The 22,871-nt window shown below is 50.8% G+C and overlaps 1 protein-coding gene across 5 annotated transcripts in view; it reads right to left on the bottom strand.

Moving 5' to 3' along the window:
• Positions 1-12,687, bottom strand: part of CEMIP (cell migration inducing hyaluronidase 1) — a 44,812-nt gene extending 32,125 nt beyond the window's left edge. For 2 of the 5 annotated variants that reach the window (XM_055087890.1, XM_055087892.1), the window contains exons 1-3: positions 12,222-12,675; positions 9,915-10,124; positions 759-964 (exon numbers count right to left, since the gene is read on the bottom strand). In XM_055087890.1, the coding sequence (XP_054943865.1) occupies positions 759-964; positions 9,915-10,124; positions 12,222-12,389 (584 nt within the window). In that variant the 5' untranslated portion in view covers positions 12,390-12,675. Of the gene's footprint in view, positions 1-758; positions 965-9,914; positions 10,125-12,221 lie in introns of all 5 variants that reach the window. The other 3 variants (XR_008618546.1, XM_055087891.1, XM_028495082.2) reach the window with 3 other exon arrangements.
• Between the last annotated feature and the right edge of the window lie 10,184 nt (positions 12,688-22,871).

The following is a 22,871-nucleotide window of genomic DNA, read 5'->3' as shown; positions in this document are numbered from 1 at the left end:
CCTAGGCTCTTCATGACATTTTTTTTTTTTTTAAGATTCCATATATATGTGTTAGCATACGGTATTTGTTTTTCTCCTTCTGACTTACTTCACTCTGTATGACAGACTCCAGGTCCATCCACCTCACTACCAATAACTCAATTTCGTTTCTTTTTATGGCTGGCTAAAACTCAAGCTATTTGAAAGGAGAAAAAAAAAATGAGGCAATTTTGAGGGTCATCTGAAAAATTCTAAGTAGACCATGAAACTATTTCTGTGAGAACAATTAAGAATTAAAACTTGAAAAAGAAGGAAAGTCTTTGAAAGCAATGTGGTTTGTAAACAAAAAATAAATGACACAGAGGAACTGAATAATACAATAAAACTCAATTAATAGATGTAAAAAAAAAAAAAGAAAAGAAAAGAAAGAAACAGCCCAGTGCAGCTGGTGCCTACGTGTACAGGCTGTGGGCTCCGAGGGGGCAGCCTGCTTCCTCTCCTCAAAGGAGCACGGTGTGGCCTCAGGAAAAGCCTGAGGATGAGAACAGTGGTTCTCTTTGGCCAAAAACAATGCCCGTGAGGCACACTGAGAAGGGAGAAGTAGAAAACACACTCCTGCCCTCTGTCTGGGCAGCTGAGAGCCTTAGGTGGTTAAGGGCTGTGAGGTCCCAGCGGCTCAGGAGCCCAGGAGTGAGAAGTCAGATGCCGGGCTGGGAAGCCGTGTGAGCACGTGCACACGGGCCCAGCGTGGTGCAGGGCAGGGAGGGGGAGGAGCTTACTTGCAGTCCTGCCTGGGCTTGGGGATATACCCCGGGTAGGAGTCTTCTGTGATCATCTTGCACATCTTGCTGTCGCGGTCGGAGGGGAGGAGGGTTCCAGACTTGACAAGGAGGCCGAGACAGTGCTCAAAGGTGTTGCGTTCCTCCGGCCCATCTTCCGTGAAGAAGCAGTGGCCCAAAGAATTATAGCCCACAATGTCCTTGACCTGCAGGGGTCAAGACAGGGCGACAGTTCGCCCAGCGTCGTTACTCATGTGCTCATTCATCCATTCAACAAACATTAAGCAGCCTGAGCCACGCACCAGGCTCTGAGAGGGGATCTGGGGGTTTGGAGATGGATCTGACATGGGTACGACAGAGCCGTGACTTTAAAGTCCTTTCCAGCTAGGGGTGTTGCAACTGAGCCTTCATGGGGTGGGGAGAAGGACAAAATGCTAGAAGTGGGCCCGACTGGAGACCGTGGACGAGGCCTCGTGAGCCTAATCTGGTGAGGACACGGTGAGTACACTTCTCACAAGGACTTTATGTGGAGGCTTTCACCAAGAGGTCCCACCGGAAAGGGGGGTAGGGAGAGCTCCGTCTGAGCCAGGCCAGGGGGGCTTCTTAGTAAGACTGGTTCCTCACTGGGCCCTCTCCCGTGGATCCAAGCCAGCTCTGAAGCCTGCAACCACAACAAGCCACACTTGCAGAAAACCAGAAAATGCTGCAAACGCCAGCCCTTCAATATTCTTCCTGGAATCACAGAGTCAGTGGGCCAAGTGGAGAAACCACTTGAAGACACAGAGAGAACGCGGAGTACAGTCTTAGCCGTGCCCACAAGCATCACAGGCTCTTAGACAAGTCTGCCGACCTCTCGCCAACACACTTTCCCCACCACACAACGGAGGAGTCCAAGTCCAGGGCCTCCGAGGCCCCTTCCGGGTCTGAATCTCTATGAACTCATCAATCTGAGAACGAGAAGGTGGGTAGAGGGCCTCTGGCCCGAGCCCTAGCTCCCTTTCTCAAGCAGGACTCTGTTCACGAGCATCCCTGACCAACGGGCATCCTGCTTCACTTCAACACCCCACAGGTGAGACGCTCGCTGCCTCCCAAGGTGCCCTGTCCAGAGCGGGGCGTGAGGGTGGTGAGAAACACCTCACTAGCGGCCTGAGATCTTCCAGCCTCATGTCCACCCCCGGGGTCCTGACTGCCCGAGGACGTCACCCAGCCAGGGAAGCTCCTGCTCCCCTATGACGTCATTCTACCCACGCCTATTAAGTACCCACTGCGGCACCAGGCCCTGGAAGATTCATACATCATCCCCACACAACTGCCCCGTCAGCACTGTTACCATTTCGAGGGGCGTCCTGTACATTGTAGGAAGTTTAGCAACATCCCTGGCCCCTACCCACTAGATGCCAGCAGGACCTTCTCAGCTGTGACAACCAAAAATGTCTCCAAGTATTCCATTGGGGAAGGGAGGTGACAAAATTGTCCCCGACTGAGAAGCACTAATGGAGGGTAAACACCCCAATTCCCTCCAGAGCCTTTTCTATGACAGATCTTACCTACTCCCCAACTCCCAGGCAGACATGCTCTAGAAGCATCCAGAACTAGGAGCCTTTATGTCCCAGCACTGGCCTGGGCTCTTATATCTTTTAATCTTGCTGAAATCTTACACAATCCTGTACTAATTTTTTTCAGAGATGAGGAAAACGAGACTCAGAAAGGTTGAGTCATTTGCCCAAGGTCACACAACCCACGGGTGCAAAGCCAGGGCGGGAACCCCAGTCTTCTGACTGCGTCCATTCACCCATGAGGACGGAGCACAGGCACAAGTGCCCTATTCCAGGCAGGCTCTTCGTTCTCTCAAACAAGGATCGCATCCTTAATCTCTGGTAATAGGCAAGGGCGCGATCTGGAATGCTACTCAGTCCCCCAATAAGCATTTGAGTCAATATCAAGGTCATGCAACGGGACTGCTTCCTTTCCTCCTAGTGAGCTAGGCAAGTTTGCTGCAAATAGCCTGGAAAGACAAGCATGGGAGGAAGAGGCAAGAAAACGTGCACTGCTCGTGCTGGCAGGGACATCGAGAGCAAGTTCAATGCCTTCACTTTACAGAGGAGGACACTCAGGCCCAGAGGAGGGACGTGGGGCAGTGTTCAGACCCGGCCCATGGTTCCTCTTAAATCCTAGGCACCCAGCTGCCCGCTGTCTGGATCACACTTTGGGTGTCCTCTTTGAATGCAAGCGAATAATGAATTGGGTACATTCTTATTCTAACAAATGCCTGAATAAGAAGTTCCCTCCAGGCCCCTCGAGTTGTGCTCTGGAGAGAAAAACCCTTTTGGAAAGGAATAAAAATAACTACTGTTTACCGTGAAATGTTTTACATACATTATCTCATTTAATCCTCATCGAAACTACTATTCCTTTTCTACTGATGGCACCGAGACTTTTAAGGTTGCCTGAGTCACTTCTCTTGCAAGGACGGATTGAGACTTGCCTCTCCATCTGTCTGATCCAAAACCTGTGTCCTAATCAATTCTCAACAGCACCAGAAAAGGAACCTCCCATCTTGTGTTGCTTTTCTTTCTTCTCGTTAGTAGTGGGGTGAGGTGGCATATAGAGTCCAGAGAGAAGGAGGTCGAAGAAAGCCCTGGACTGGGAGTGGAAGACACAAGTTCAAGTTTGGTTTCGTCACAAACTTGCGGTGTAATTTGCCAGAGTGTCCTTAGGGAGACTTCTGAAATCCCTTCCAGCTCTGGCATTGTACGATTGTTCTTCCTTAGAACATTTCCCAGAATTAGATACTTAAACTGTCACATAGCTTGAGATGGACAGCCAGAGAGAGATGACAGATAGATAGGTAGGTAGATAGTAAGCAGCTGGATAAACAGACACATACGTATGGACTTACGGGTGCCCACTGAATCCCCACGCATGCTATCCAGAAGCAGTGTGTAAGCTCCCTGCCATTCTCTTGCACAAACTGTATTTTCCCTTTGTTCTTCTGGACATATTCCCTTATGACTGACAGTCATGGAAGCGATTCCTGAGAGCTGTTTTAAGCCTTCAGCTGTTGTTAGGTGGAGTCTAGGCATGACATTGTGAAGGATGAAACTCCCCAGCTCTCAGGAACTGCTTCAATTAGGGTGACCATTTAGTTTATCGTCTGAACCAGGACATTATCGAGAGTGAAAGGGGGTACCGTTAGTCATTAATCTGGGATAGCAGGTGTAAAATGGAACTGTTCTTTGCAAATCAGGGTGTAGAGTCACCCCAAGTGATGACTTCCCCCTGAAACCTGTACACAGTATGAAAAAGAAATTACTGTTTAAAACAAATATACACAGAAATGAACTATATCTCTGATTCTGCCTTCTAGGGTGGGTATGATATGATTCATCTTAGTGAGAAACCTGGCTACAAATAGGATCCTATTAAAAGAAAGACTGTCATTTCTGAGCTTCTGCTGTTTACTTTTCTTTTCTATTTTTCTTTCTTTTTTTTTTTTTTTTTTGAGCTGCTAAAGAAAAGAGCCTTGGAGTAGGTGGTAATTTGCTTTGCAGGGTGTGTTAATGAGTTTCTGAAGATGCAAATAGAAGCTGGAAAAGGAAACGGAGAACCCAATCACTCTGCCTAATAAGGAGAAGAATGTGTTTTTTGTTGTTGTTTTGCCCCGCTGCGTGGCACGTGGGATCTTAGTTCCCCAACCAGGGATCTAACTCATGCGCTGAGTCCTAACCACTGGACCGCCAGGGAAGTCCCGAGAATGAGTTTCTAAGGCGGCCCAGGAGCGGTGGGGGAGGAGGAGGAAGGACCCCCCACAGCCGGGTGGAGGGGAGGGGAGGGGAGGGTTTAAGAAGAGGAACCTCTTTCTCCATTTCCAGTTGACTTCTGTGCTGATCTATGCTGCACCCCTACCTCCTTCCCATCTCTTTCCCACTCTGCCAGCGGAAGCCCTGGCCAGTGAAACTTTGGGGGAAAACAAGCCCAGGAGTCTGGGTTCCTCATTTGGGCTCAGGAGGGAAGGAGAGATGAGAGCAGCTCATGAAGCAAGAAATGAGTGAGACCGAATTCAAGAAACTGAAAAAAGGGGAAACCAGGGAAAACAGAAGCCTCGCCCACAATCCCCAGAGCTCTAAGACTGGGACAGAGGGCACTGAGTTTCCCACCAAAGAGGTAAAGGAGCTCCAGTCCTCTTTAGTGGAAAGCCAAAGGGAAGGTGTCTCCCTAAGGCTGGAGGGCTTGAAGACTGGCTGCAGTCCGTGTAGGGCGCCCCCTGCATAGTCAATGTGGCAGCCTGTTGAGGACATCCTGGTTGCTACTGGAGGCCTTCATAGCAAAGGTAACACATCTGGAGCAGTGAATGAGGTGAGAAAGAAAGACAGGACATGTTTACTTCTCCCATACACTCTGCCGTAAAAAAGGAAAAGAGGAGAAAACAGGCAGAATCCATACCGGAGTCTTTTTTACCTTTCTCAAGAGAACTGGAACGGATTCACTGTCTTCCAGGAAGGAACACTTAGGTGACCCCCGTGTCCTGCCTCAGAGCTCAGAAACACACAGTAAGATGTAGCGTGAGCCCATCTTACACCCACAGCTGTGCACCCCACAGAGAATGTGCAGTAGCCCCTTCCTTTGAAGGTAGGCTTTGCCCCCCATCTGCCAGCATCCTGGAGCTTTGGTGCAAACCCCCCAGTTTCAAGAAGGACACCATCAACAGTGTCAGTACCACGAAAGGCATTTCCCAGGCTCTGTTCTGCAGAACACTAACTCTGTGAAAGGCAAAGGTTGTGTGAAAAAAGGGCTCTGCGGTGAAATGAGTTTTGACATTGCTAGGATCATCAGCATTAAATGCATTTTTACTGCAACCTTGACAAGGCTAGCATGCACGGTGAATTCCTAAAATGGGGAGGAAAGACACACACTCAGTGTTTGCCAAGGTCAGTCAAATATTGGGTTTACTCTGCGTGTGGGAGGGATACCTACTACTATCTCATGGAACCAGTGAGGTTTACACAGAACACAGGGAAAGAGGCACAGTGACAATACTATTTAATATCATTGCTAAGTATGTCACATGCATTATGTGCTTTAATCTTCCCCCAAAGCCTCTGAGATGGGTTCTGTCATCACCCTCACTTTACACAGGAGGACACTGAGGCTCCGAAAGTATCCGTCAGTCAAGTTCCCACTGGCAGGATTAGCACACAGGTTGCTTCGACTCTATCCTTTTAACCTCGCTAGTTGACTGATGCTTGCAATCACTGTTGCCGTGGGAAAGGGTAAGGAGTCGGATGAGGAGGGAGCAGGGGCAGTGGGCTTGCAGAGCAGGAGCTGAGCGCTAGTGTGCGGAGTTACATTACCGAGAGAGCCGTCACCAGGGCTCAGGGGAACAAAAGTTGCGAAGCCCACGTTTTTTTTTGGTTAAGAGAGGTTGGCAGAAATCTTAAGTTCAGACCCCACTCCTTCCCAAAGTTGGTGGTGGAGAAAGGGAAAGACCAAAGGTGGGCCGCCCCAGGAGGAGGTGGGGATGAGGGAAGCTGTTCTCTGAGGATGGGGGTACCAGTGCGTGTCTAGCAGTGGCGAGGGAGGGGCAGCACCCCCCAGCTGGGCACACACAGGAATCCCTTTTTCCAACAAGCCAGTGACCACCTGTCTGGGGTCTAGGGCACCTCCAGACGGGGGATGGCGTGAGGGAAAAGGCATTCACGATGTTACTGAGTGGCCTCTGCTCTCTAAATGAGAATACAGTCTTTGTCTGCTGTTGGCCTCCTTTCATCCCATCAGCTAAAAACATCTTTCCAAACATAGCCGTTGGTAAATCCTTAGAGCCAAAGTGAAGGAAGCAAACGTGAAATCCGGGTGGAGGGAGTGCAGCTCCCAAGGCAGCATTTCTGAACCTGGAACGGCCTGCCCCAGTGATGGAGCCTTTATAGGGTGAGGTGCTAATCCATAAAACCCCAACTCCCGTCCAGGGGTGCGGCTCTCAGAGAAGGGCACAGAACGCCCTCCGTTATCCTGCTGCCTCTTGGGCTCAGAGATGTAGAGGCCTGTACGTCGTCGAGATTCTAAGCCATGGCTGTTTGGTTTCCCCTTGAAAGGCCACAGAGATCTGCAGGCTCCAAATCCTAAGCACCAGCTTGGCTGCCAAGCGGGCCTGAGCGGAGTGTGGTTGGAGCGCCGTGTGGCCATCGAGATAAGGCTGTGCTGGCGCCTCGGCAAGGCCTGTGCAAAGCACCTGGGCCGCCTGGCGTCTGGATGACACCCAGGGAGCCGATGGATGCGCCCTCCCAGTCCAATGACTGGCATCCCTGGCGGCCAGACAGGAGGAAGGCTTTGGTAGGCAGGGTCTTCGGGTCCTGAGTTGTCCAAAGCTCTGGCTCCAAAAATCTGTCTCCGCCATGGGTGCAACTCACCCATCTGGCTGTTCCGGAGGCACCAGTTCCGCGGCCACTCCTCGCCTCCTGCCTTCCATGCCACCCCACACCGCTCTCCGTCCGCTGCCCATGGCCATGAGCTTGGACGCCTGGCCTGTGCTAACTTTCCCCACCTCTCCCCAGCCTGCGTGTGCACGGAGATGTTGCTTCTCAGGGCTTCCCTGATGAGTGCCCCCGAGAACGGGCCCTCCGGCTCCACCCACGGCACTTGTCTTGCCCTGCCTCCCCCTACTTGAGCCCGCTCCTGTGGCTGAGACCTGGGATCACTGCTCAGAGGAAGGTCTGTATTACTAAGATGGCCCAAAATATCGCACATATAGCTCCTAACCAAACAGCCACGGGGGACTGCCATCCTGTTCTGCACAGCACATATGAGGAAACTGAAGACCTAAGGGACTAAACAGCTTGCCCGAGATCACACAGCAAGTGGGTGGGAAAGCACAGCCATATGTCCACAGGGCAAGTATGTGTGTGTTGGTGTGTGTGTGCACACGTATGTGATTGTCCCGCGATTCAGAGCAGCTTCCACTCAAATCAACCCAGATCTGGAATTACAGACTTCTTGTAATCTTCATATTTTTCTCTTGAGGAACATTAGACATCGTCGAATTTAAGTTAAACTTAAGGACAAAACTTTAGAACAAATGTTTAAAGCAGCTCAAGCTCCTAAGGCTCAGCCCTGTGATGTTTCCTCACCGACGCTACACTGTTCTTTTCAGCACGCGTTCGCAGCTTAGTCACCAACTGCCTTCAGTGCATTCACTCAGCACGCCGCACGAGCGAACGGGACCACCAGGTGCCTGCTCCCAGGGCCCAACCTGGGCCAGGCCCTCGGCGCGGCACGTCCATGTCCTTCGCTCCCCATTTCACAGAAGAGGAAACAGAGGCACGGAGACGACCTGACCCAGGTCACACAGCTAGGAAGTGGCAGCCAGATGGGAACCCACGGTGTCTGGCTCCAGAGCCCAGGTTCATCCTGTGTCTTCTACCGCATCCCTAACCTTCCGAATTTATTCGAAATCCCGTTATCTTTCTGCTTTTGCCAGAAAACATCTTCCTTTGCCTCTTTCTGGGACCCGAAAAATAATCCCATGTCTCCCAGCAACTACTCCAGCTGCAACCCTCTACCCCCCTGCTGGGGGAACCGGCCCTGGTTCCTAGCCAACATTTGCACGTGAGCCCAGCGGGCAGGGCCCCGGGTCTTGGGTCTCCCTCGTGGCGCTGGCCCCTCAGAGCCCTATGTGTCTGGTGTTATGTCCCCAACCTGATGCAGGAGAGAGCTGAGGCTGAGAGAGGGTAAGCAACTTGCCCGAGGTCCACAGCCCATGACCTGTGGACCAGGCCCTTCGAGACTGCGCCCCAAAACCCATGCTCTCTTCTTTATACTCGGTGGGTTTTAAGTCAGAGCATTGAAAATACAGGAACAGCAGGCGTTCCTTTGTAAGAGCACATTGAATAGAACTGAAAGTGCCTTCACCCGCCACACACTGACAGGCCTGCTCATCTTCCTATCCCCGCATGCGTGGTGGGAGGCTCCTTATGTTTGGATTAAAGCAGGGGTCACAGACTCAAATGCCCACGGAGGCCAACAGGCAACGAGATGAGTGGCCCTGCCTGGGGCATTTACTGTAGGGTACTAGGAAGTGGTGGGCATGGCGTAAACCAGAGAGCATAAGCCCAGCTTGGTGGGGTGCTATGGCTTTGCCTGAATCCATTGTTGCCAGGCAGGAATGTGGGTCTAGGGTTGCCAATTCCAACTACTTTTCAAGAGAAGCCAAGAATCCAGAGTTTTGTGTGAAATCTCTACATTTCTAAATGAGGAAAACTAATTCAAATGTTTCTTGAAATACTTAAGCCAAACAAAGCACATCTGGCCACCAGGTTCAGTTTTCTGGGTGCCATTTTGTGACATCCAATTTAAAAGTTCATAGTGGATATGAGTTTAGTGCATTGAAAGAAAGTTCCATTTCGTGTAAAATTATCAAATGTTTCTCTAAACATGATATGAGGCAAACCAAACACAAGCTGGATTCAGCGTGCAGGGTGCCATTTTGTAATGTCCAGCTTGAAAAATTTATGGAGGATGTAAGTTGAATTCATTTAAAGAAGGATCAATTTAGTGTAAAAATTATCTGTGCAAATCAAGACAAGCCACACACACACACACACACACACACACACACACACACACACACATACACCCCAATTTACTAATGAAGGCGTTTCTCCCAGGAGTGCTTGCTCTGATGACACTTGGTTCAACAGAAGAAAAAGGAAAAGGGCCCACTGCTGCCACTACCTCAAGCCCGTCGGGCAGATCCCACAGTACAGAGTCTTGGCGTGACCCCTGCCTTGTCTGCAGTTAACGGATTTGCCATGGCGCACAGTCACTCATGGAATGATCCTTGGGGAAACCAAGGTGCAGCAAGAGCCAGACTCCCAGGGACCACTAACTGCTCACCCATCTCTGTAGCTTGGTGCCTTTGGCAAAGATACACCCCTATTTTCTCCTTCATCTTTGGTCAGCGACCTGTTCTCGATTGATACTCTTCTAAAATCTGAGCTAAGGATGGTTCAACCCCCAATGGCCCAGGACCAAGTGACTAGATCTAAGCATACTGCCACTGCTAATGGTCCCTGGGCCCAGCAGTGAGCAGACTGGCATGCAGGGAAGGGATGACAGGGTGAGGGGGCTCTGGATCCCTGGCCCCCCCGGGAAGGATGTGCTCACCAACAAGCCATTGGAGCCGTGGACAGTGACACAGCGAGAGAACGTGTGGTGGATGGAGAGGTCCTTGACATACGTGGGCGGGTCGTAGCCTCCCTTTTCATCCACATCGCCCGCCAGGTGGAAGTGAATTGGGTACTGACCCACCAGCTGCTGGCCCATGTTCTTCAGCTCCACGCCCTCCAGGTGTGCGGCCTTGAACCCCAGTGCAAACTGGGAGAGGAGAGCCCAGAGTCAGAAGGAGTCCATGAGATGCTCCCTGATACCCCTCGCTGCTGCCCGCACCCCAGAAATGCACACGTGTGGTCTTCAACGTGCTTTGCTGATCCCCACCTCGGGTACTCAGTGAATCCAAGACATTCTCTGCAAATGGGTTAAGATGCCTGACTCTTCCCACCTCAAGGGAGACAGGCTGCTGCTGATAACACAGGAAGGCTGCAAGGCAATGAACTGCTTGGAAGCAAGAGGCGCAGTGGGACCGCGCAGCGGCTGGGGCTTGCCTCAACCCTCTTTGCCTGCCTCCTAAGCCACTGAGTGTTATGAGAAAGGGATATAACCTGACGTAATCTGGGGGAGACTGGCAAACAGCATGCCCCAGGACAGTTGGGGAATCCAGGACAGGCTGGACCTTGGGGCAGTAAGAGCCCGTGCTCGGTCCACCATCTGAGGCCCTCTCCTGGCTGTAAGAAGGGGATGCTGAGCTCGGGGTCTTTGTCAGCCCATGACTCTGGCAGCGTGTGTGTGAGTTGTGGGATGCTCCGCATGCTCACGTCATAGTATACCCAGAGCCATTCCTACACATTCCAAAGGAACCACCTGATCATACTCAGTGTCTACACTCCAGGAGCTCACCATAAAAGTACAGTTCAAAAATGATTCCTGTCCCAAGCTGAGTTCAGCTAACTTCTACTAGAGAAGGATGCCTTAAGGACATGCTAACCATGCCTTCCAAAAATAGGTGTCAGCTGGAATGCCAACTCCAGTAGTGGCTGCCCTGGAGAGCTGTGTTAAGAATGATTCTGAGGCCTAGTTTGGGCAAAGTGGGAAGGAGTGCTCTGATCACTTAGGGATTACTCTCAAAATGGGAAATGGGGTTGCAGCAGCTTGAGTAACATAAACCTGCTATTTTTGCTTTAGTCTCCCTAATGAGTTTCTCAGCTGAAGATTATACCACCACCTCTGTCCCCATCTCATCCCTTGAAACTGACTGGAAATATGGAGAAGTGTTTTTGGAGGTTGCAATGACTGGGAAGCACTGTTAGCATTTAATGAGCAGGGGCCACGGATGCTAGAAATCTAATATTAGGCCCGTATGACAGAAAAAATGGTCTTACCTATGCCAGTAGGGCCCCCATTATGAACTCCGTAAGTTTCACTCAATTATTCCTTTCAGTTAGATTACCAAAAAGTCTCATCCTTAGAGCGTATGATTTTAGCTTCTAAAGAACTGTCTTTACAAAACACCACGGTAATATTGTTATTCTACCAGCTTTAATATCAAATCATTGGAAGCAATGGCCTCGTGAAGAACACTGGGGTGTCTTACGATATTTAACATGCCAGATAAAGGCACCTTGCAGAGAGATGCAAAAGGAATTCCTCTTTGAGTTGAATACTAGGAAAACATGAGCTCCAATGAATTGATACCATTTTCCTTCACTGCGCAGTGAGAACTCTGCAGCTCATCATCTCTGTCCTGGTCTTGAGTCTCCACCAGGAAACTCACAGGTAAATGTAATGCTAGAACTTCTAGTTCTTCTTCCCTGCTTATCATCTTCTCCGTTTTTTTGTTTTTGTTTTTTTCTTTGGCCGCGCCATGAAACACGCGGGATCCTAGTTCCCCAACCAGGGATCGAACCCACGTCCCTTGTGGTGGGAGCACAGAGTCTTAACCACTGGACCGCCAGGGAAGTCCCCATCTTATCTGTATTTTAATGGATCTATTGCAAATGCAAGTTCTTGTGAGTTAAGTGCCCGTTCTTTTAGGAAGTGGCCAGGGTTAAACAATGAAGAAAGGGAATGAAAGCTATGACTGAAAGTTGAAAATCCTGAAGGCAGTGTGACATGTGCCATGTGACTGCAGGGTAAGAGACGTTCCTCTGTCCTCTCTCTTGTTCCCAAGCATTGACAGATGGAATTGCACACAGATGGATAATACATAAGACTCCTCCAATTTCCAGAAAGGTACCCTTCCCTTGGTCCTACCTTTTGCCCCTCCATCCCCTTCCCTACCAAGAATCCCTGCCTATAGGCTGGCAGCACCGGAATCCTCCTGGTTGGGTGGATGGCCTCAGCCAGGCAGACTCATACCTTGATGTGGCCCCCAAAGGTATCGAAGTCAAAGAAGTTGCAGATGTGGTTGCTGTAGGGGTAGCATTCATCCTCCATCTCCCCCATCACCACGATGTTCCGGCTCAGGAGCCCAACCTCGGCCCGCATGTCCACACCATCTACCTCCTCCCCAATGTGCAGGTACATTGGTTTCCCTAGGGCAGAAAGGAGGGAAAGTGGGAAATCAGAGGTACTGCGTGTGCCCACTGTCTTCCAGGGCCCTGCCAGGTGCTTCTGCTGCTTACATGGTGCATGGTGGTCCCCGTGGCCCCGAGTCCCATTTTATTGAAGAATGAAGCCCAGGGAGGTGAAATTACTTACCTGAATGAAGAGGCAGGATTCACGGCCATGCATGCTTATGTCTGAAGCCCACGGCAAAAATGACTATTTGTCCCTCAATTTCTGTCCCCTCTTCTTGCTTGTCCGTACTAGAATCTTCTATTTTAGCTAGACACAAGGCTCCCCGGGGCAACCACATTTCCCAGCCTCCCTGCAGGTCAGTGTGGTCATAGGATAGCAGAAGGAATGTGTGCACCCTTCAGGTGGCTCCTGCTCTCCCGTAGGGCTGGGATATGGACGCTGTTGGTGGGCCAGCCCCGCCCATGTGGGTGTGAACATACTCTGGAGATGGCAGAGCAACGTGAGAGAAGAAACCCGGTCTCTGGATGATCCCACAGAGCTCACGCCCTGGACCGCCTACCAGCCGGGAGTCTTACAGACACAAAACAAACCCTCTCTTTAAAGCCAATGCTTTAAAGCAGTGCAAATCCATATTCTGCTGAGTTCTACTTTCCTCAACCTCCTGTAGGGTGTGGGTCTACAACTGAATTTTTTAGAAAGAACTAGATTGGAGCTTCTGTGTCCAGCACTGCCAGGCTCTGGATGCCACTATGGTAGCATATAGAACAATGAACGAGAGCTTGCACCCCACTCTGTGTTGACCTCACCACGACATCCCTCCCTCCCGCTGGCCTTGGAGGAGAGGATGCTCTCTCTCCCTCATACCACTGACTTAGCCCCAGCCCTTCCCATAAGCTCAAGAGCCTTGAATCCAATAGCCCTCCCCTTCTAGTAGCTTCATTTCATCCCTCATTTGGGTTCATGTTCTGTTTTGAGACTCGCCTAGGCCTTTCTATCTTTATTTTTTTTCTTGATGTTATAATTTTTTTTTGAAGTTTTTTTTTTTTATTGGAGTATAGCTGCTTTACAATTAGGTCTTCCTATTTTAAAAACTAACAATCAGGGCTTCCCTGGTGGCGCAGTGGTTGCGCGTCCGCCTGCCGATGCGGGGGAACCGGGTTCGCGCCCCGGTCTGGGAGGATCCCACATGCCGCGGAGCGGCTGGGCCCATGGGCCATGGCCGCTGGGCCTGCGCGTCCGGAGCCTGTGCTCCGCACCGGGAGAGGCCGCAACAGAGGGAGGCCCGCATACCACACACAAAAACAAACAAACAAACAAAAAAAAAACTAACAATCAAAAGACCTTCTTCTTCTTTTTTTTTTTTAATCTTTTGGCTGCGCCACACGGCATGTGGGGATCTCAGTTCCCCGACCAGGGATCGAACCTGTGCCCCCTGCATTGGCGGCTCAGAGTCTTAACCACTGGACCGCCAGGGAAGTCCCCCAAAGACCTTCTTGCCAGAGTCTGCTGCCCCTTCTAGTTACCGTCAGTCACCTACGGCCATCGCCAGGGTCCCTCGACTTTGGTCTGTACGTGCCCCTCTGTTTTCTCTCTGCTGTCTCTCTCCCGCCCACCACTCCACTCAATCTCTTGTCAAATCCACTTTGCTTTTCCCTCCTGCCTCCTCCTCCTCCTCCACCTGTGCAGCAAATGCACCTTAAGAAAGGTGCAGGGTGACAGGAGTTTGGAACTTTGGAACTGTCTTTGATTGTCGCCTCCACAACAATCCCAAATTCTTCTCCGGAATAAAGAGACCTCAGGCTGCCTCTAGATTCAGCTGGTCCCTGAGACTGCCGACCTGCCTCGTAGGTGCTTTCTCTTCTTTTTGAGGATGCAATTGTAGAGAGAGCAACAACCTCTCATGTCGATTCACAGCCTGAACCACTTGGCTTTCACTTGACTTGAGCAACAGGGCACAGCTCAGCCCCGTGACACCACTGGTGCCCACGTGCAAAGGCTGTGGTTATAAAAGCCCTGAGCAGCACCCACTGCTGGTGACCTCACCCTGCTCTCTCATCCCCGGGGAGGGCTGGCTTCCCTGCCCACCCCTTCACCCAGCTTACATCCCGTGGGTGGGTCTGCAGCCTTTCAAAGGATGCTTGTTGTTTTGGAATTCTGCAGTCTCAGGGAGATGGTGGTTTCTTCGAAGCATCTCAGCTTAAGATGTGAGACGGGTGCACGGCAAAGCTGAGAAAATATTCCCTTTGGAATCGGTATTCGCCTCCTCCGGCTGCTGTAACAACTTACCACAAACTTAGTGGCTTAAAACAACAGAAATTTCTATTCTGATAGTCCTGGAGGTCAGAAGTCCAAAATCCATTTCACCTGGTCAGCAGTCACAGGGAGTCGCCAGGGCTGGTCCCGTCAGGGGCCCGAGGGGAGAACCCGTTCCTGGCCTTTTGCAGACCCTCGCAGCCGCCAGCACTCCTCGGCTGGTGGGCCCTTCCTCCAATCTGCTATGTCATCACATCTGACTCTGACCCTCCTGTATCCCTCCTTTTAAGGACCCTTTTGATTCCCCTGAACCCACCCAGATAATCCGGGTTCACGTCGCATCTCGTGAGCCTTAACTTAATCACATCTGCAAAGTCCCTTCTGCCACATAAGGTAACACATTCCCAGTTGCCAAGGATTAGCACATGGACGCCTTTGAGGGCTGTTAGTCAGTCTATAACAGAGTGCTTCTTTTAAAAAGTCTCAGGTAATAAAAAAAAAATTAACTTTTCAAAGAGTCTATTTACTGGAATTTACTGTTATCCCCTGAGCCGAAGGTCTGTGTCCCCTGTTAAAGGGATGCCACGGAGAGGGGCTCTCAGGCCTTCAGTCTCATCCAGGGTCCTGACATCAACCAGTGGAAAGAGTTTAAAACAAGTCAGTGCTGCAGAATACTGGTGCCTCATCCTCCAGCACATCCCACTGTGGCTTCTGGTTTGGGTCACAGGGCCACATGTCTGTCCAGTTTTAAGGTCCAGAAGCAGAGTCCCCTCTAGCACCCACGCAGGAGCCTCTCTCCCATCCCTGGCTCGTCCTCTGCCCATTGGCTCTGGGGCCTCTACAAGCAGCCAGTTACGAGGCCCTCGGGTCAGGGGGAGGTTAGGGTCTTCTGCAAAAAGAGCTTTGCCCTGGGTTCTGAGTGATCCCAGCTGGACAGAAAGCTGCACCCAGAGCAGCGTCTGATGCTGATAAGGAAAGAGACTCCCATGCATGCCAGCTTTGAACACCCAAAGTCCAGTGACTGATATACTGAGAATTGATCATCATTGTATCTAAGGATAGACAGTCAGACCCGGAATGAGCCAGAATGGCTTTCTGCCGTCACTTAGGCCAGCTCCCTAACTTCACATTTGAGGAAATGGAAGGCAGACGGTGCTCAGGGCTGGCCTGGTGGAGACAGGGTGAGAATGGGGGGACACGGCCCCCAGGAAAGGATGACCTTTCAAGCCCTTATGATCGGTGCCGGGGGCACTTTCTCTTCACCACCAGGCTCTGGCTCTGGGACCCAGTGAGCGCCATGAGCCTGGACCATCGCCATAAGCACATGAAACGTGACACCTGTCTTTCCAGAACCTCTTTACTCTCTGTGGACCCTTAACTCTGACTTCGAGGGCTGAGCATGCCACCTACGTCCAGGCAGCAGTGATCTCTCATGATAGCCACTGGGGGTGCACTGCCTTCCCTCTCTCTCGGGGAGGACCTGCTGCCAGGGAGTAGTCAGCAGGCGGCCTCCAGGTCAGGAGCCAGCTGTGTCTGCTCCAAGGTCATGCTCTCCTTGGGCTCCTCCCAGTGACTAAAGCACAGCCAAGGTCCTGGAGCCCGGCCACTGCTTCCCCACGCAGGATCCCGATAGGCAGGCTGTGCTCGGAGGCCCCCCCTTTCCCTAGTCTCCCGAACCGCCCAGCTCAGAACACTCCCTGCAGGTAAGTGGGTCAGTAGAAATGGACCCTTCTTTTTTCCCAGAGCTGGGCATCTTTCCCCAAGTACTTGCAGGCTCCTGGTCTTCCGGGCCTCATGCCTCTGGGCACGGTGGGCCCAGACCTCTTCTTCACTAGTGGACCCCACAAAGAACAGCTCTCCTGGCAACACCCAGAAAAACTTTCAAAGGCTTCCTCAACCGAGCAAAGCCACCTGGGACCATTCTTGGGGTGCAGAAGGAAACGCTGCCTGCCAGTGCCCTAGAGGCAGTTCAGAGGTGAACATGCCAAAGCAAGTGATGGGGGCCTGAGGGTCTGGTCCCGAGAGGCACAGCATAGAGCATGCTTCCCAAAGGGATGTTCCCCCAAGTCCCGCCACCCAGGGCTCAGCACGCTACAGAAGAGGTTGCAGGGAACAGCAATCTCCGTCCTACCAGCCAGAGGCGCGGGAAAGGAGCTTCCCATGCAGCTCCGGGGAGCACAGCAGCTGCCTAGCCGCCCGCAGGATGGACAGAGTAAAGCCCAAACTCTTGTGGGCTTACCCGCCATGACTCCCACACGTCCCCTCCTGCTCCAGCCAGACCCGACCACCCATCATTCCCCGAGCTTCTGCTCGTTTACATCTCAGAGCTTTTATCGAAGCTGCTCTCTCTAGTTGGGACAGCCTCCTCCATTTGTCCATGGAGCAAATCACTTTGTCCCTCAAGATCCAGCTCTGATGGCTCCTTCTCAGTGAAGTCTTTCCCGACTACCCTCGGTATTAGCCTTTGCATCTTGGGGTCTCCACAGTGCTTGGGAGAGCCAGGAAACCAGGCCAGGCCTCCCCATCTCTAGGCTCTGCATCTCCAGATTTCCAACCATCCCTCAAAGTGTATGCATTTCAGAGTTCAGGAGGCTCCTCTCAATCTGTCAGCATCCCCCCGTAAAATATGGTATCCAGGGACTTCCCTGGAGGTTCCAGTGTTTAAGACACTGAGCTACCAATGCAGGGCGCGCGGGTTCGAGCCCTGGTCGGGGACTAAGATCCCACATGCCGTGCGACACGACAAAAAAAAGAAAAAAAAATGGTGTCCAGGCAGGGTGCTGACCAGAGGCTTCTGTTCCTGTGGGTGGCCAGAGGGCCTTCCTCAGGGATCCAGTCTCAACACAACTGGAGAGGTGGGACAGTGGATGCGCAGGACTGTGGCTCTGCAGCCAGGCTGTCCGGGTGGGATTCTGACTCAGATCATAGCCGTTGAGTCCCTGAACACATTATTTAAGCTCCTGAACCTCAGACCCTTTATCTATAAAATGGAGATAACAAGAGCACATATCTCGAAAGGTAGCTATGGTTGTGAAATGAGTTAATCCATGGAATGTGCCTGGAACAGCCCCAAGGGCATGGCAGGGGGCTAGTGTGACAGAAGTGACACATGCAGCTGTCCCCGAGTGAAGGCTGGAGCCCAGGGCTCCCACCACTAGCTTCAGGCCTATAACGATGGAGAGTTGGAAGATAACAGGTTTGACAGCTTTCTTTGTTCCACGGGGGAAAGCAGCCAGTGGGTAGGGGTGACTTCCAGCTAGATGGACGAGCTGTGCCGATTAGACTCCTGGGAGCAGACTCAGTAGGAGAGGTTGAGAGCTGAAAGAATATTCCAGTCCCACCGCCTCCTTCCCCTATGTGGAGCTCCCTATCAGGACTTTACAAACCTTACAGCCAGTTTATCTGTCCCGCTGCTGCATTTGCAGCCCACTCCCAGGCCACTATCCCAGGGAAGCTGTGCACCCCGCTTTCCCAGCATCCCATCCTGTCTGTGGAATTCTCCCACGCAGACTTCACCCCTCCCTTCTGTCTCCAGGCTCTGATACAGGAAGGCCAACCAGGGGAAAGCAGAGGAGGCCAAGCCAGATTTGTCCCGAATAATCCACAAGGGCCATGAGCGCGGATGAGGGGTGGGGAAGGCGTGGGATACAGAAGGACTCTGCACGGTTGCCCCGCACAGGAATAAAACATCGACCCTTCCCAGTGCTCCTCCTACGGCTGGCCCGCTTCCACAGCCCGCCCTCTTCCGAGCCCTCTCTACAGGGCAAGCATGGCACCAAACACTCTGGGGTCGAGAAGAGTAAAACATCAAGGACCTTCCAGTGGGAGAAACAGACCCCTGTACATGTGGCTCAGACCCAGCAGGGCCCAGGGATTCTGCAGGAGGGGCCAGTGGGGCCTGACCTTCTCAGACCACGAGGACAAGCCCAGAGGAACTCAGGCTGGAGGGTCCCGGAAAGGCAAATTTAAACTACAGAGCTCCCAGATACCTCCTCCAGTCCAGTCATCTTTGAGAGAAGATGCTGGGAACAGGGTCCCTCCTGGAGGAAGGATGAAGCAGAACATATCACCTTCGAGCCACAGAGCTCTGAGTTTGAATCCTGGCTCAGATCGACCAAGTAGACTTGCTTGGTCTATACCAGCAGCCCTCACTAGAAAGTTCTGAGATGATGGAAATGCTCTATTCCGCGTTGTCCGATATGGTAGCCACTAGCCACATGTGGCCAGTGAACTCTTGAAATCTGTCCTGCAGGACTGAGGAATGGAATTTTTAATTTTATTAGTTTTAATAAATTTATACAGCCACATGCGGCTGCTGCCTACTATATTGGAAAGCATGAGTCTGGACGTTTAATTTCCATGGACATCAGTTTCCTCATCTATGTCATGGAGAAAACAGTAGCACCCACCTTGTTAGGTTGTCATGAAGAGTGAGCAAGATGGTTTATGTAAAGTGCTTTAGCAGGAAACTCAAACAATGTTAATACTAATTAGTAGTAGTACTTAAAAGTGTGTGATGGGGGGCTTATAAACAAAGTGGGAAGTTGAGAATGAAAATAGGGTAGAAAATTGAGGGGATTTCTTTTTTCTTTTCTTTCTTTTTTTTTTTTATACTGACGAAGGATGTATTTATTTTAAACCATTACATAAGATTCAGCTTAAGAATCATAAAGAGGAGATTTCTAATTGCCATGTCGGGAGGTGTTGAAAATCACACTGTGGTTGGCAAAACTTTGAAATATTTTTTTAGATGATTCACATATTTTCATGACTTTGTTACCCCCATCTGTTTCTCGTCAGAAAATCCTTAACATGCAAAAAGGCCTGTTTACTGGAATTTGGGGGCAGTGAGGAAGGAGGATCCAGGAAGGCTGCGTCCCTCTCTGCAGCCAGCCTGGGGAGGAGAACACGAATTGGTAATTGGATGGGGGCACAGTTTTGGAAAAGAACGAAGCAGGTGGAGTCCTTGCTCCATGTCAGTGGGGGATGGAGGGCCAGAGAATGGGCGAGGAGAAATGTGAGCCTCCCTAGGACAGAGAGACAAACAGAAAGACACACACACACACACACACACACACACACACACACACACACACACACACCCCTCACAGATCTTTTCACACACACACACACACACACACACACACACACACACACACACACACACACACACACACACACACACACACACACACCCCTCACAGATCTTTTCCGATGCTGTCCACCAGGAGGCACTGTTTTCATGTAAGCCCTAACGCTTCTGAGCAAGGTGGTCCACTCTGAGCCTAGTAACTTTAAGGAGGGAGGGGCTCGGCACGGTTGTGGGGCTGGTGGAGATACAGACACGGGCAGCCCTAAACCAAGGGCGTTTGGAGGGTCCTGAGGGGGACGGATCATCTTCTCCACTTACCCTTTCCTCCCTTGGTACTCAGGGCCCAGAGCAGCCCCATGTCACCCTCTGTCCAGCCTGCACAGCCCTCATGAAGCCCCTGGAACTGTTGGCCAAACATTGCCACCTGCAGCAATGCGCCATCATTCACACCCAAACCACGCCGTTGGGCGAGGCGGGCGTGCCCGCCCCAGTATCGCATGGGTTCCTCATTCTCCGGGTCACTCTTGGCACACACTGCTGCCCTATTAGGACCTGCTCAAGATGAAATTTCCCCTCCAGGCCTAGGGTGCTCAACACCAAGGTGCAGATGAGGGCTGGTGTGAACAAAGTGCCTCTCCCAGGGGAACTCCTCCTTCGACCTCCCTGCAGGCAAGGCCTTAAAGGCAAGCTTTCACGCTCCCAGAAGCCACAAGGGCAGCCCCAGCTCCATGGGTCACTTAACAGTGAGCAGTGACATCACCTCAAACGGTCTGAATGCCAGTCCTGACAAGAGTCCCAGAGGACACCTGGCATCCCAGAAGGCCTGTCCACATGCATTGTCCTCAGGAGACACAGAAGACACCCAGGGAAGACCCAAGGGTGCAACACTCGCTAGGAATTGCTTCTCTTGGTGCTGTCCTGTAAGTGGGGATCTGGCAAGTCTAATAAGCCATTGCACTCAGAAGAAAGCCCCAAGGTGCCATCCGGGGTCTCCTCTTCCTCCAGCCGCACGCAGCTCCCCCGTTTCCCTCTCAAGCTACCTGGGTCTTCTTCTGGAGCTGGAGCACTGCCTGCTCCTCCCGGCCCAGGGTCTTTGCTGCCCCTCCCCTCCTTCCTGATTACCTCTCTGCTCAATCATTAATTCCTCTGCGGAGTCTTCCGTGCCTTTGCCAAACCCCCCTTTCCGATGCTCCCATCAATCCCCCATCTTCCTCTTCCATAGCCTTTCTCACATTTGGGATTTTGTTTTTATTGGGATGATTCTTTGCTGGATATCCATTTTCACTGCTGCCTAAGGGCAGAGAACTTGTCTTTGTGGTTCACCACGGCTTCCCAAAGCCTGGAGCATTGCCTGGCATAGAATACGTGCCCTTTGTTTGTTGAATCCATGATGACCTGCTCCTTGCCACCTCCCTGCGGTGTCCTTGTGATGGAGGAGTAAGGATGCCTGTCCAGTCTGAGGGTGGAGGAAGGGTGGGGCATGCACATTCACAGGAAGAGCCTCCACACCCAGAAGCATCAGGACACGTAGACAACTGCAGGCCTGGCAGCCCTCGTGTGTCTGTTACTAATAATGACAGAAATGGCTTGCTTCTCTCCCTCTATAACTTCCTTTAAACTGCATGTCCCCAAAGAGCAGAACTGATAAGCTATAAAATATACAGGTTTCAACCACTGGCCTGTGGCTCATGCCCCTTCCTTCCTTTCCATCCTTAAGTTTAGTTGCTCAACTACTGCACCTAATACGACTACTAGGAACAGCTAACACTGATGGAGCATTTACCACGGGCCAGGCACTGTTTTAAGTATCTCTTTAACTCCTTTAAATCTTCACAACAGCCCTTTGAAGTAGCTGCGATCATTATCTCCATTTTATACATGAGAAAACAGAGGCAAAGGGAAGTTACATAATTGTCTAACGTCCTTTGGCTAATAACTGCCATTCCTAGAGTGTGAATCCTCTTTAAACTATTTTGCCTCTACTAAAAAAAAAAGAAAAAGTCTTCCTCAAAATGTCTTCAGAAAATGTGACAAACAGCATGACCCTCCGTCTAACGTGATAAATCCAACCGTAAATAGCCACACACAGAGCGCATCTTTGCATCAAACAGTTTCCAGGGTGACGGTTCACGTTGTTGTGCAGTATCCGTCTCATGAAAGCCCCTATGACAGATTCCCCGGTAGCCCAGAGCTAAGGGAAAGTTGCCTCTCTTGGCTTCTGGTCACCTTCCTTTTATTAGACAATATTAGTTAAGTAATTTGTGAAGTTCCTTTCTCTGCTCTGGCTGCCAGGAAGCTCAGAGATACATTTTATGGTCTATTTCAGTAGCTTCTGCTAACTTCATTTCCCACCCCCCTTTCTGCTGACTTTACTCTCCATCCATCAGTCTTTCATTACTTAGACATGTATCTTTCACTCTGTTTTTTTTTTTCCCCCCCGGATGAAGATCTACCTGGACTTGTGTTCATTCTAAAGAGACCCTGAAAACTTTTTTGAAGAAGGTAGGGGTTTCAAACAAATTATCATTTAAGGTATCATTCTGTTACTTTGTCAAGGAACAAATGTTTGGTCATCTCCGCCTCTGCCCACAAACTGCTGCCTCCTTCCCTCTCTCTCGCCACACCCACCGCATCACTATCTCTGGAAACATTTACAGCCTTCCTTTTGCAGTTCTGAGTCTAGAGTTGGTGCCCCAGGATCACAGCTGCAGCATTTGTGGACGCCTCAGCTACATGCCCTCCAGGGTCCCCATCCCCATGAATAAAATAATGGCATTAGACTCCATCACAGGTTCTCACTTTTTGAAACCTTTGTGCCCCCAAATTCTTTCTCAAGCACCCTTTCACTAGCCAAAAAGATACTGTTGAATTTTACCTTTTGTAGTTTTATTTCCAAAATAATAGATATTCTGAATATACTGGCAACACTTTCTCAATTCATAGTCTTCCTTCTGCCCCCAAATTCTAATACTTCTCCAGGTGCAATGGTTCTGTGGCAGCCAATATATTTTTTTAAATTTTTATTGGGGTATCATTGATTTATAGTGTTGTGTTAGTTTCAGGTGTACAGCAAAGTGATTCAGTTATGCATATACATATATCTACTCTTTTGTAGATTCTTTTCCCATATAGGCCATTACAGA

The sequence above is a fragment of the Physeter macrocephalus genome, chromosome 11, assembly GCF_002837175.3.
Source record: "Physeter macrocephalus isolate SW-GA chromosome 11, ASM283717v5, whole genome shotgun sequence".
Classification (NCBI taxonomy): domain Eukaryota; kingdom Metazoa; phylum Chordata; class Mammalia; order Artiodactyla; family Physeteridae; genus Physeter; species Physeter macrocephalus.
The sequence above is the reverse complement of the archived record's forward strand: the minus strand, read 5'-3'. Positions and strand labels throughout refer to the sequence as shown.